The following is a 14,366-nucleotide window of genomic DNA, read 5'->3' as shown; positions in this document are numbered from 1 at the left end:
ATATTCACACCAAACATGTAGTACTTTATTGGGGATCAAAATAAACAACATAGCAGATGTAAAATCGCCTGGAACATGGTAAACATTCAGGAATTATTATTTTGTAAACACTGCAATTACTGCCCAGTTAGGTATGTCAGAAAGCATAAAGCACCATTCTATCCAATCAAGGCTAGGGAAAGCACTTGGCAGTGCACTGGAGCTAATTAAAATCTTTGATATGTCAGGGGAAAAGCATGGTGATTTTTCTTTTTGCTATTTCCAGGTCAGAACAGATTACACAATGATAAGCATTTGGTTTGGATATTCAGAGGAATGAATGGACAGATGGGGAATGGATGGACGGATGGATGGATGGATGGATGGATGAATGGATGCATGCGTGCGTGCGTGCATGTATGGATGAATGGTTGGACAGATGGAGATTTGGGAACCTCCTTGCAAGACTATCAAAATCCCCAAAGAAAAGGGGAGATTATAACCAATTCCAATCCACTGTCTTTCATTTTTGAACCAGTGATTCCAGAGGAACTAGAGCCACTTCGCTATAGCCTCCAACACGATTTTCTCCTTTTAGAATGCTATTAATTGAGGTCTTGGGTTTTGGTCTCTATAGAAAGTATTCTTAAGTTAAAATGCTTAATAGTCACATACTCAGATGTACAAGATACCACAGAGCTCATAAATTTTCCAGAGACACATACAGAAAAAAAACATATCTTTTTCTCAAATAATTCACAGCAGCAAAAGCTTCAGCCCTTACCTGAAGGTGGGTCCATTCTGTACTTATTCTCTTGACACCAACCAACTGGTCGAAGTCTGTAATCCAAGTAAAACAACCACTGGTCATAGGATTCAGTGTCCTCCAATCCCACATAGCGAAGGCGTAATCTTCCTCCAACATTTTCAATCACACTAACTATCCAGTACTGAAAAGGGTTCTGAGAATCCTGAAGTTCTATTAAGGAATCAACTGTAATGAGGTCTATAGGGCCTTTCCCTCGCAGAGGCTGTTTAAACAGAAGCAAAACTCCTTATTTTAAACTTTATTTTAAGGTTCTCATGGAAACAGATGACAGCAGAAGATAATATTTTTTCACACCATCATCCAAGCTATTGGCAAACAATCTGGTGTTTCCCTCCACCCCCATCCTTTCCACAGACTCGCCCCCGCCCCTTCCCTCTCCACCCACACACACTTCCATATCCCCAACTCTGTACCCGACAACAAAAATCACAAGTCAATAGGAAATAACAGTTCGCACTAAGTTCTCACCAAACAAATCACCCTTCCCAGATAAAATTGCATTTGTTAGAAATGAGAATGCTTTTAAGAAGAGTTATACCGAAATTTGCCTTGAGCTAGAAAGGGTGTAGTAGCAGAACGTCTGCTTTTCGAATAGACAGAGATAACAAACATGGAGCTACGAGTTTAAACTGGGACTCAGCAGACACGTGCCTTACAAGGGCCACTGCTGGAATAATCACGCCCCTCTCTCACACTTTGCTTACGTGCATGGAGCGTGACTATGTGTGGATGGCAAGTTTCATACACAGTAATGATATACACGAAATTAAGATTACTATGTAAAGTTATTTCAACATTTAACTTGATAGTTGGTTTAGAGAACATATGTAATTACTCTTCTATCTAAGCAAGCTTCTTAGCATGTGTTAGCATATGAAAAGGGTGTTTGTTCAGCCAGGCTTGTAGGCAAATATGTTTAAACAACAACAAAAAAACCTAAAAGAGTATAACAACTTGTCCTTTTAAAAGGGTGAAAAACCATCATTATGATTTCTTAACCAAACAATTAAATTAGTAGCCATTAAGATAAACAAATATACCAGGCAAAATCTTCACAAAACCAAACCCTGTAACCCAATATATTAGACAGTGGTGTTCCAAAGTATCAACATCTTTTATGAGAGAAGGGAAATTTATGGAAGGTTAAGAGAATAATGACATTGTCAAAACCCATACCATATTCCCTGTTATTCATTGTTTCCCCTTTTTTCAGGAGCAATTGTCAAACAGATTTGTTAACTCAATAATTACTTATAACACAATATATCTCTTCTAGCTCCATAATATACAGTAAAAGTAAAATGTTTCATCATAAAATTATTTTCAAATTAACCATCAAGATATCAGATTAAACTATTTTTTCAGTATTTTAAATTACCTTAATCACATTTAAATATGGTTAGCCATTAATTCTCTTGTTTTTGTGAGAGAAGTTAATTCAATCATTGCTTAACACATGTATTTAAATCTTGGGACTATGCATCCAGCATGGAATAGTTAATGGTACCATCAATCAATATACTCTGAGACTATATGAGAGCTTATGTATGCTTAGTTCAGCCTACACAAAACAGTTATGCTATAGGATTTGACTTACATTCACTAATACAGGGTAGAGGCTTAAACAAACAGGATAGTGAGAAGATGGTCTAACACTATTATTTAAAAATGTGTTCACATAGAAGCAACTTTTCCATTTACTGATTGCACCACAGATAAAAAACTTTCAATGCCATTGGAATCAGTAACCTGAGTAACTTAAAAAAAAAAACAGGAAGTTAGGCTCTTTGGACATAGATACCTGTGTGTACACATGTACCTGCAGAAGGATATATGCAAAGGTGCTGTTAGGTTTGAGCTCACGTAACTGTGATGCTTCAGACATAGAACAGCTGTAAACAATAATACCTACACCTTCCAGGAGGTTAGCAGGTGCTGTCCGGGAACCAGTCAAGTCACGGATGAGAAATTCTGTCCAGTCTGCGTACTTTTCTTTGATTGCTGGTGAGACAAAAGAGAAGAAACATTCTTCAACACCACTCTAGTATCAAATAAACTTAAAAGCACAGCACTTTGCTGCAGACGTGTTATTTCAATATTTCTCTTAATTTTAAGCACCATTCTTAAGTACTAAAATCACAACAAGTCTGTCAACGATGGGTGACTTCATACCTACCAGGTGCCTCGATCTTGCTGGGCAGGAAGGAGATTAAATAGGGGCTCCTGAAGTCTCACAACCTATTTAGAAACTTCTGTGAACAACAGTTATTATAAAGTATGTAATTCAGTTGGTTCCAGGAAGAAAGAGATCAGTGAAGGCTAGAAGAATGAGAGAAAGCTTCCCAGGTGAGAAAATAAAACCAGGCTCTAAACTATATAAAAGGTGTCTAAAGGCAGAGAAGAGGAAGAAGAGATTTTCAGCCTGAGTGGAACAACACATGCCAATGAGAGTGTCGAAGTGAGGGAGCAAAGGGGGAAAGGCAGCGGGGTCGCCTCTAGAACCAGCAGTCTGAGCACAGAGCCCTGGGAAACAATGTTAGGTGGTGCAGCACAATATGGACAGCCAAAAAATGTCAACAAGTATGTTCAGTAAGCAGTAAATCTTTGCATAAAGTGAATCTGACCAATTTTAAAAAACACTTGAATGGAAACCAACTAATGGCAGAAAAACCAAGAGAGAAGCTACTGCAGATAGAAACTAAATACAAGTGACAGGGTCCAAAACAGGGGTGACAGCTCAGTGAAAAGGAAGAAATGTATCAAAGACATCTGTTGAAAAAACAAATATCAGACCTTCAAGGCCAATATCCTACAAGTGCTTAGAACCTAAGACCTGAGCAAAGTGTAACTCCCCGCTAATCCCCCAAGCTACAGATCTCCGAAGCCTTCGTCAGATTACATTCACACCCGGAAGGTCCTGAGCCTCCCAGGGGCACCACCAAACCACCAACGGGTGGTTAGTGCACCCCGACTCCCATCCCCCCACACAATGACCCTGACCTTCACATCACTGAAGAGCCTGTGGGCCTGGGCACTGCCTGGGCACATCCAATACTTAGCATTTCTGAGAGGTTCAAGACTCAAGAGGTGTATAGATTGTTTAGGCGCTTCAAAGGCATGGTTCCTAGCTCAAAACGAAAGGAACAGCGTTTTTACAAAAGGACACCATGGTACTGATGTGGGAAAAGCAAAGTCATGGGTGGGTAGGATCCGGGCTCCAGGGCTGGCTCTGCCGTCACTGGCCTTATGAGGTTGAGTAATTCATTCCATTTCTCGTGTGCTCTGTACTCATTACTATAATGGTGCTTACAACATTTTGTTTATAGGATGCTATAGGAATTAAAAAAGACACACATGTCCATAAAATATAACCACATATACGCCATATATTAAAATGGGGGGTGGGCACTAATGGTGGGGGGGAGCTAGAACCAGGAAGTGTTCTGACTACAGGCATCCTGTTAAGCCGTGGGATTTCTAGCCCCACAAGGGACTCCCACCCTCCTGGCATTCAAAGTCCTGAGCCTTTGAGACCCCCCTCAGCGGAAGTCCCCACAAAGTTTTAGCAGTCACCAAGACTCCCTCAGGTTCCAGGTTGCCAGAAACATTTTGAAATTTCTGTGCTGGTCCCTCTTCAATTCTTTCTGGTTGTTGTGTATATATATATATATATATATATATATATATATATATATATATATATATATATTTATTCCTTCACTATCACCCTAAGGGGTCATCTGGAGGAAGAAGAGAGAAATGAGAGTGCTTGGTGCACCGAGTCTCCTAACGCACAGGAGAACTGGGCTCACAACAAGATGTGAGGCAGCAGCCTTTTGGCTTATCAGGAAAGTATTTTTAACACTGACTTTGTTAAAGAAAAGAGGCAGGAGTGAATTTTACATTATAAATGGAAGCACTTACATTTACTATTAAGAATAAAAGACTACAGAGTTCCTACCCCTGGAGATTTTTAAAAGAGAATCTACATTCATTTTTCAGAGGGTTCAAATTAAATTGGTCCTACAACAGAAGGATATATGATAAAAGAACTTAACAGGATTGATAAGTTCCTACTATGTGCAGTGGATCCCATTACATACTACTGGGGTTCAAGCACACTGATATATGTATTTTTGTCCTTAATTATAAATACAACCCAGGTAAAGATGAAACTTCTGAAGAATGTTATAAAAATTACACAGACACACACATTCCTAAGCACTTGTCATAACTAGATTAGAGGGAAAGTTTCATTTCAGCTTTTTAGGATTCTTTCAGTTATATAAATATACTTGCATAATTATAAAATGTAGTATCATTATTTTGCTCTGAAGAACAGGATTTAACAAAGGCATCATCTAAGAACTGTTGGAAGCAAATGACAGACTTTTCTCAGTGGTAACACTAGGTTAAAATAAGAAAAATAAGTGGTAAGAACCTCAGAATATTCCACATAATTAGAACATTTAAAATTGTTACCATAATCATTAAAACCTTGGACGGTATTTATGCAAGCCCTTACAAAGAAAGACCTTTGCTATTTAACGTTCTACTCAACATTACAGGGTTGTGTGTGACTTTTAATGGGGACTCCTTCATTGGGCAGTTCTAAGGATTAAATGAGAAAATAGATATAAGCTTCCCAGTAGCTAGAATGTGGGTGTACGGTATCAATCAACCCTTGTAAAAAGTGAAGCATTCTTTGATAATGCAACCGATCATTCCTTCTTTAAAGCATCCAACTACTTATATAACATACTAGCTTTGCTTTTCAGAAGAACATATATGAAATATCCAAAATGATGTTGTAATTATGAACTACAACTCCTTGCAACCCAAATTTAGTAATAAATTTAATAAACGTGTACATCAGATCATGGATACAAAATGATGGTCGTGGATATTAAGAAAAACACAATATTTTACTAACTTGAAAAACTATAATTAGAATAAAAGTTCCAGCATATTGATGACACTTTTTAGTCTTCTAATCTCTTTCCTAATTTGGATATTAATGCTAATTTTGCCATCATTATTGTATCTTGAAATACTGACAAACCGGTACCCCACAAAAAAAATCTACCTTATGGAAAGTAATTCCTAATGTAAACTGTTAGGGGAATCCAATTCCTTTTTAGCTTCTATTCCTTTTTCTTCAGATTATTATGAAATTAACCTCCCATTATTCTAGAACAGTACAACGCAATCTCTCTGGCTACACTTAGCAATAATATCTTAACACGATGCACAAAGATTACTGTTCCACAGCCACCTGTTGATGATTTCTGTGAGACCAACATCGATCGACAGGGAAGAGATGACGCACAGCGCTTCCACCGGTATGAATGCTCACACACGGTTACCTACACTTGACTTTGAGCTGACGCTGCAGAGCACACTACAGCTCCTGTAATCGACACGTCCTCCACATCCACATCAAACTCCCGTCCTTAATGTCACACACGGGAACAAGAAAAACAGCGCTATTGTGACAGTAATCGTAACACTCGGAGTTCAAACCAGACTCATCGCGCTCACATTCCAATCTGGCTTAAGCAGTTGCTTTACAACTTTACTTTTCATCACTAAGTTATTCCTACAACTCACACAAGTCACATCTTACTAACAAATGAATTTATTCTAATAAGCTCTGAGTGTATTTTATTATGCCTGTTTAAATAAGGCAAATACCTCAGTAAATATCTGTGTGCAGTAATGTATTGTTGAGATGGTTTTTAGAATTGCGTAGTATTTTTTTGTCAGCTCCTCTGAATGGCACCCGGTGCCATCTAGGGGAGTAGCAGCAAGGACTGTCCCCATCAGGGACACACAGGTGAAGTGGCACTTGCCTGAAGGTGCTGCTCCTGCCTCCATAACTGTTCCCTCCTTAAAAACCACCCACTCCGAATCTTGCTGCCCCGGCCCAGCGACTTTCCCGTCCTCTGCTCCCCCACCTTCCCCACAGCTGCCTCAGTTGGCCTCCCATCTGTGCCCCTGAGAAACTAGAGCAACTTATAACTGCAGCACAAAGAGAATACCCTGGGCCAAACCATCACATACATTTTAGAACCACTTCTCCTTTAAAAAAAAATCTCCCCTGAACACTTTTTTCTAACAAGTTACTACTCCATTTCTTAGCTCCTCTCCAAAACCAAGCCTAAGCAAAGAAGACTTCTCTCTCCAGCCCCACATCCAACCCAGTCAACTTCCTCCTCCAGAGCTGCCAATCCACTGAACTACACTTGACTCCAAAGACCTGCACATCCCTACACCAACGCCTCCTCAAGCCTCACTTTCATATTCGACACAACTGAGCACGTCCTCTCTTCACTGGGTGCCCTGTGGACCTCCTCTACCCACTTCCAATGATTCAGTGTTGCTTAAAAACCGGTCCCGGACCGGCTCTCCTTTCTTCTCACTCCGTGGTCTTTCCGTGGATAATTTTATCCATTCGCGTGACCTCAGTCACATCAATACCAATGACGGCCAACTTCTCTCTGCACACCAGGCCTCTCTTCTGAGCCTCAGAATCACAATTTCAACCGCCTGGTTATCCGTGAGATTCAAAATCATGACGTTATGACAATTCACATTTCTTTTCTGGGAACTGACTATTCACATCCCCTGTTCATTTTCCTATGCACATATCCTTTTAAAAAATGTTGATTTACAGGAGCTCCTTATATATTAGATATTATTTCTTTGCTAAACACAGCAAAGCTCTTAATGTCATATACAATATTCAGCATAAACCTTTATTTATTTATTTTGAATTTTATTTACTTTTAGAGAGAGGGGAAGGGAGGGAGAAAGAAAGGGGAGAAACATGGATTTATAAATTATAACTGTTTCACTAATCTTTTGTTGAGATAAAAATTACTGAATTCACATGAACCACTGTTGCCATAGATATTACACAGCCCTTTCAATAAAATACAATTTAACTCAATAGCACACTACCAGCATTCACAAATGAACTGTCATTTCTTTTTATTTTTTCTTATTTGACTTATTTTATGTATTTGTGTGATATATCACTGAAGATTTTAGTTTCAGCATACATAATCTAGAGAGCCAGAGATCTGCCCATTTAACAGAGACGGCATCGAATGTGTTGTCTAATCAATATTTCTCCGGAGTTCTCCTTCTCAGTGAGTACACAGTATGCGCCCATTAGGCAACACCGATACTGTTCATTTCAGGCTAGAGCAGCACCCAGAGATTCAAGAAATACAGGGTCCTACACATCCATACCGCATCCCTGAAGGACCATCTGGCACAACTCATATTACTCTGCAACCTATCTTTAAGAGCCTACAAGATCAGCAGCCTCTAAAACTATTAGAAGAAATCAAAACCTTATCATTATTTCCTGCTAAGAGATTTTTATCCAATAGAATATGGAATTTCTCTCATTCTTGCAATTCTCTCCAATTCTTCTCTAGCTACTAATGTCACTTTATAGAGATTTCTGCTATTGCTTTAAATATTTTCCTGCTTTAAAAAAATAACCTTCCAAAGAGTCTGCTACTTTTATTCTCTAGTAGGAAAAACTTCCCACAGGTCTTTTATTAGCTTGCACTGCAGCAACACTGTCAAGCCTGAATTGACATATCACAAAGGCCCAGGGCTTTCTCTAAAGTTCCACGGAATAAGACAGCTGCTTTTTAAAGATTTTATCCTCTTATGTGTGTCTCTCTCATACACACATACTTATTTCTTCCTGTAGAGTTACTTTCACTCCTGCTGCAATATGACTCACATTAACATTTTTCCCACTGCTCCCCTTAGGTGTATGTTTTAAAAAGAACGAAACAAGTTTGCGTAAAGTTTACATTGGCATGCTCTTTGTACATATCCAATTACATGAATCGGCTTATTTTTCAAGTGTTCACATTACTGTCTGTGATGGTTTGTGTATGTCAGCTCGACTGGGCCGCAGCGCCCGATGTCTAGTCCAACACTACCCGGGGTGTTCCTGGAGGGTGTCTGGATGAGACTCACGCTTACAGTGGAAGACTGTGATAAAGCAGACTGCCCTCCCAGCCTGGGTGGGCCTCGCCCAATGAGTTGAAAGACGCGAGAACAAAAGAGTGACCTTCCCAGAGCAAGAGGTAATTATGACAAAATCAAAACAGAATTAAGTAAATAGAGTGATATTCCATGCTCATGGATAGAAAGACTCCATATTATCAAGAGGTCGTTTCTTCCGGTCTTGATTTACAGATTCACTGCAATCCCAATCAAAATCTCAGCCAGTGAGTTGGTGGGTATTGACAAGCTGACTCTAACGTTTACATGGAGAAGCAAAAGATCTGGAAGAGCCGATACAATACTGAAGGAGGAGAACAAAGGGAGAAATCTTGACACTACCCGACGTTAAGATTTACTATAAATTACCGCAGTCAAGTCACCGTGGTGACGGGGAGAAGAGACGAACAGGTCAGAGGAGCGGGTGGAAACCCGAGGAACAGTACACCTACACTGCCGACTGATCTCTGACGAAGGAGCAAAGGCGTCTTCTCAACAAAGGGTTCTGGGGACTGGATATCCATAAGCAAAAAATAAAAAGAACCTACACACAGACTGTACACAAAATTTACCCTTCTGAAAAAAATAACTCGAAAGGAATCACAGACGTAAATGGAAAATGCAAAAATATGAAAACTCCTAGAAGAAAACACAAGAGAAAACCTAGATGACCCTGGGTATGGGGACACCTTTTAAACTACAACACCAAAGCATGATCTATGAAAAAAATAATTCATAAGTTGAACTTCACTAAAATTAAACACTTCTGCTCTGTGAAAGACAATGTAAAAAGAATGAGAAAAATATCTGCAAAAGACACATCTGATAAAGGACTTTATCCAAAATATAAAAAAAACCTCTTAAAACTCAGCAAAAAGGAAAAAACAACCTGATTTTAAAAAGGGCCAAATACCTTAACAGACCCCTCATAAGAAAAGATATACGGATGGCAGCGGCACATGATGCATCAGATGTCGTCAGGGAGAAGTAGGCTGAAACAATGAGATGCCAGTTCACACCTACCAGAACGGCCAAAATCCAGAACACCGATACCACCAAATCCGGGCAGCGACAGGAAGCAGTAAGAACTCTCAATCACAGCTGGTGAGAACGAAACGTGGTGCAGCCTCTTCGGGAGGCACTTCGGTAGGTTCTCCACGAAACGAAACACACCCTTACCGTACGATCAGCAACTGCGCTCCTTGGTATTTCCTCAAAGGAGTTGAAAATTCATGTCTACACCAAAAGCTGCACGTGTTTACAGCACAACTTTACTCCCAATGGCCAAATCTTGAAGCAACCACGATGCCCTTCAGTAGAACAGATCGATAAACTGTGGCCCATCCAGACAATGAAATATCATTCTGCACTAAAAAAAATGAGCTATCAAGGCACAGAGAGACAGAGAAGGGCATCAAATGCATGTTACAAGTGAAAAAAGTCAACCTGAAACGGTTACATGTTGTATGATTACAACTACATGACATTCTAGAAAAGGCCAAGGGGCTAGCGGGGAAGGAGGGATGAACAGGGGAACACGCAGCACTTTCAGAGCAGTGCGACTACTCCGCATGACGCCATAATGACGGGCACATGTCAGTACACCTTTGTCCAAGCCCACAGAACGCACAATACCGAGAGTGAGCCCACTGTAAACTAGGGACAACGTGCGACGATGATGTGTCGATGCAGGGCTATCAACTACAACAAATGTACCATCTGGTGGAGGGTGCTGATGATGGGGGAGCTTGCCTGTGTGGGGGAAGGGTGTGTCCAGGAACTTTCTGTACCTTCCTCTTCATTTTGCTGTGAACCTAAATCTCAGACTGTAAATTCCTTATGGACAACATGCTCTATCTTATCATCATTTATCCTGGTGCCTAGCACAGAGGGCCCAATAAATGTTCCCACATAGCTTTCAAAAGTGAAGCAATTTATCATCCTCTCCCTAATCCAACAGATTTTAGACACCACAACTCTGATCAGAAAAAAAAATCTGAGTGTTCATGATGTACCAACCATTGAGCCAAGCACTTCCACACACAGCATCTCAGTTAATGCTTCCCCAAACCCAATGAACCATTTATCCTCACCCTCAATCAACAGATACGACTCAAAGAGACTTAGACAGACTTAAGACAGGTGGCAACAGACATACTAAAGAGTGTATTTACAAACATGTATTGTATAGTTATGGAAATAAATCAGACAAAAGACAAATTATTTCAGAAATCTAGGACATAAACACAATTACTCAATAACACCTTAGACTGTCAGCTTTCTCAAATCTACCTATCTACTTGTAAAGATTTATATTGCTGGGTGGGCAAATTTTAAATAATTTAAAATAAAAACTACTGTTTGCCCCAAGAGCTACACGTCATGAAACGTTATTTCCCTTAGAATGACAGTTTAAGAATAATACTTTGCAAAAATACATAACTGAAGGTTACTTTCTTAATAGATACAAATCTGATTAACATGCTCATCACAACAATTAAAGGTATCTTTACACTTTGAATTGAAGGGGACTCACACTGAGTGTGAACAATAACATGAGAAAAGAAATGGAACGATTCTCAGTAAACATTCCACTTGAAATTGGACATATATGATATGCAATGAAATTCATCTTATTAAAGTGAAGTCTGAGAGAATCCAAAACATGCTCTTTAAGACAATCTGTCAGGTCCAGCTGTAAGCACCCGTACTTTGCAGGCATGCTGCAAATAATGGACAAACTCGGTGACCTCATGGTCACATCTGAACACAACACATGGCTCCAAATGTGGTGGAAGTCTTCACACCCGCCATGTTCGTGAATACTAGTGAAATACAAACTCTCTTCTACCAAATGGTCCTATAAAAACATTAAGATTCTGTACCTGAATTACCCAAAAAGGGAACTTCTTGGCAAAATGGAGACCCCAGAGAATAATCTCCCGACTATAGGATTTATTATCCAGTTATTGTAGATTCAAATCTTTTCTAACACTACTTTCCATTAGAACATTTTTACTGACCTTCAAATTTTTTAAACATTTGAGTGAAAATGTGTTCAATGTGACCTGTAAGTTTTAAAAAAAAATCAAAATAGCCCTGGCCAGGTAGCTCAGTTTGTTAGAGCATCGTCCTGATATGCTAAGGTTGCAGGTTCAATCCCCAGTCAGGGCACGTACAAGAATCAACCAATGGATGCATAAATGAGTAGAACAACAAACTGACACTTCTCTCTCTCTCTAAAAAATCAATGAAAAGAATCAAAACTATTTTGCGTGTCTCAATTACAGCAGTCACTAGCAACTCAGAATTACAGGGGCGGAATGACATCTAAATGACAAGTCTGCAAACTGGAGAATAATGCAAACCTGTAACCTCACTCCTTCACACACGCCTTCTCTTAGGAAATTCCTGCTCTGAGAACTCTATATGGCAAAATTCACAAGTCAATTTCTCTGTCAAATCCAAGGGCAAAGGCTACAACAGGTGCCACAGTACAATTATTTGGAAGCAAGCTGGGCAAGTACTGTGAACCAAGTGGGACTCGGCCTGCACAGTACCAGACGGAGTAGAAAAGATTAAGCAGGAAGTAGGGTAAGATCACCAATGAGTTCCAAATTGCCAATCCCATCCCATACTCAATTCCCAGCTGTATACTTATTTGGCATAACAACAGCATTTGATATGTCAGATCACTCCCTCCTTCTTCAAATAGATCACTCTCTCCTTCAAACATTCATCCCTTAGTGTTATGGATTAAGTATTTCTCCCCAAAATTCTTATGCTGAAACCCTAATCCACAGTGTGCTGGTATATGGAAGTGAGGTTCTCGGGAGGTACTTGGGTCATGAAGGTGAAGCCCTCATGATGAGATTAGTGCCCTCTTAAAAGAGGCCCCAGAGAGCTGTCTCACTCTTTCCAACCAATAAGGACACAACGGGAAGTTGGCAGTCAGCAACCCAGGAGAGAGCCTTCACTAGAACCCCACCGTGCTGGGTTCCTGGTCTCAAACTTCTAGCCTCCAGGTGCCCTCTGATACATAAGCATGCTCCCGCCTAAGGACATTTGCACGTATGGTTTCCTCTGCTCAGGACACTCTTCCCCCAGTTATAACCAAGGCTTGGCTCTTCCCTTCATTCACACCTCTGCTCAGATGTCACTCAGTCAGGGGACTAGTTCCTACTCCCCACACACACCGTGTAAAATCACATCTCTTGTGCAAACAACTGTCACTCCCCAGCCAATTTGCCTCTCCTTTTTTCAAGAACACTTATTTCCATGACCAACAGAACACTTCCATATTTATTGTCTCTCTCCTCTTCCTTATACCAGAATTTCATGTCCAGGAGAGCAGCAACCAGTTTCCTCCACTGCTGTATCTCAAACACCCAGCATTGCTATGTGGTATTTCTGAAACTAGGCTCCCCCCAAATTAACTAGTATCTCAGCCACGCCTCCCTCTTTCCTATTAGGAATCCTCACTCTGCTTCCTTCTGAGGCTGCCTGAGGAGAGGGGAATGTAACTAAGTGGCCCTATGGTATCGAAAGGAAGAATTTACTGGTTTAGAATTATTTTAAAAATCGGGCCAAGAGTAGGGAACTTCGAGAGTTAACCTAGTATAGATATCTGGTCTAGAACCTCCACTGACCACAAGGAACTGAAGAGAGGAGGAGTGAGGGAGCAGTAAAGATTTTCACAGGACATGGTCCCAGGGAGAGAGCTTGAAATGGGAGAATATCTACCCCAAAACAAAACGAGACTTCTGGCAAGGTAATCTTGTGCAGGTTTGTGACTTGCTTCCATTTCTCCCCTGTCAGGAAGAACCTTCTTATTCCTAACCTAAATCTTCCTAACTGAAGATTCAGCCTACCTCCCTCTTTTCCAAAGTCCTTATAACCTCCATCCAGATAAGTTACTTCTCTGCTAATTAGAACTCCCAAAACCCTCCCTCTTCTATTCAAGCAGTTGAAATATTTCAGTAATAAACACGGCTCTTATAGTTTGAATCCATCTTCAAATTTCTAATATGACCCCAGTCACAGTATTCCCATTGGTAAGAATGCTGTGGGAATTAATTATGTTTCATTAGTTAACTATAGGCTGAGTAGCTGAGTAGGAGCTCATAGCTTTGAAGTTGACTGGGACATTGCACCTTGACCCTTAGTGTAACCCAGGTGAAGTTCCTGAACATGACAAACTGGCGTTTCAATGACTACCAAATACAGAGATACACAGGCAATTAGCTGGCTTGATTTTCATTGGTATGAGAAAATCTAAGGAAAATTATCAATTATAAGGAATATTCCAAAGTGGTAGAATTCATGATTCAAAACCGTAACTCAGTTTGTTATGAAAGGAAGATTATTCAGAAAGAACGAAAATTAGGCAAGCCTTTCCCTCCCCAGTGCAGGAAAAGCTTAGTCAGTCAGTCACAGTGCCTCTTTCTCTTGTGAACCTCAGTAGCTGAACAGGAAATTTCAGAAAGTCCCTAAGGTTTTGTCCTCTGTGATTCTTAAACCAACC

At 40.2% G+C, this 14,366-nt stretch overlaps 1 protein-coding gene across 9 annotated transcripts in view; it reads right to left on the bottom strand.

Moving 5' to 3' along the window:
• Positions 1 to 14,366, bottom strand: part of SFMBT2 (Scm like with four mbt domains 2) — a 216,865-nt gene that overhangs the window by 113,397 nt on the left and 89,102 nt on the right. For 8 of the 9 annotated variants that reach the window (XM_045186321.2, XM_045186345.3, XM_045186316.3 and 5 more), the window contains exons 5-6: positions 2,721 to 2,809; positions 764 to 1,010 (exon numbers count right to left, since the gene is read on the bottom strand). In XM_045186321.2, coding sequence (XP_045042256.2) covers positions 764 to 1,010; positions 2,721 to 2,809 — 336 coding nt within the window. Of the gene's footprint in view, positions 1 to 763; positions 1,011 to 2,720; positions 2,811 to 14,366 lie in introns of those variants that run through there. The other variant, XM_045186349.2, reaches the window with a different exon arrangement.

This window comes from Desmodus rotundus, chromosome 4, assembly GCF_022682495.2.
Source record: "Desmodus rotundus isolate HL8 chromosome 4, HLdesRot8A.1, whole genome shotgun sequence".
NCBI lineage: Eukaryota > Metazoa > Chordata > Mammalia > Chiroptera > Phyllostomidae > Desmodus > Desmodus rotundus.
Note: the sequence above shows the minus strand (reverse complement) of the source record. Positions and strands in the feature narration are given on the sequence as shown.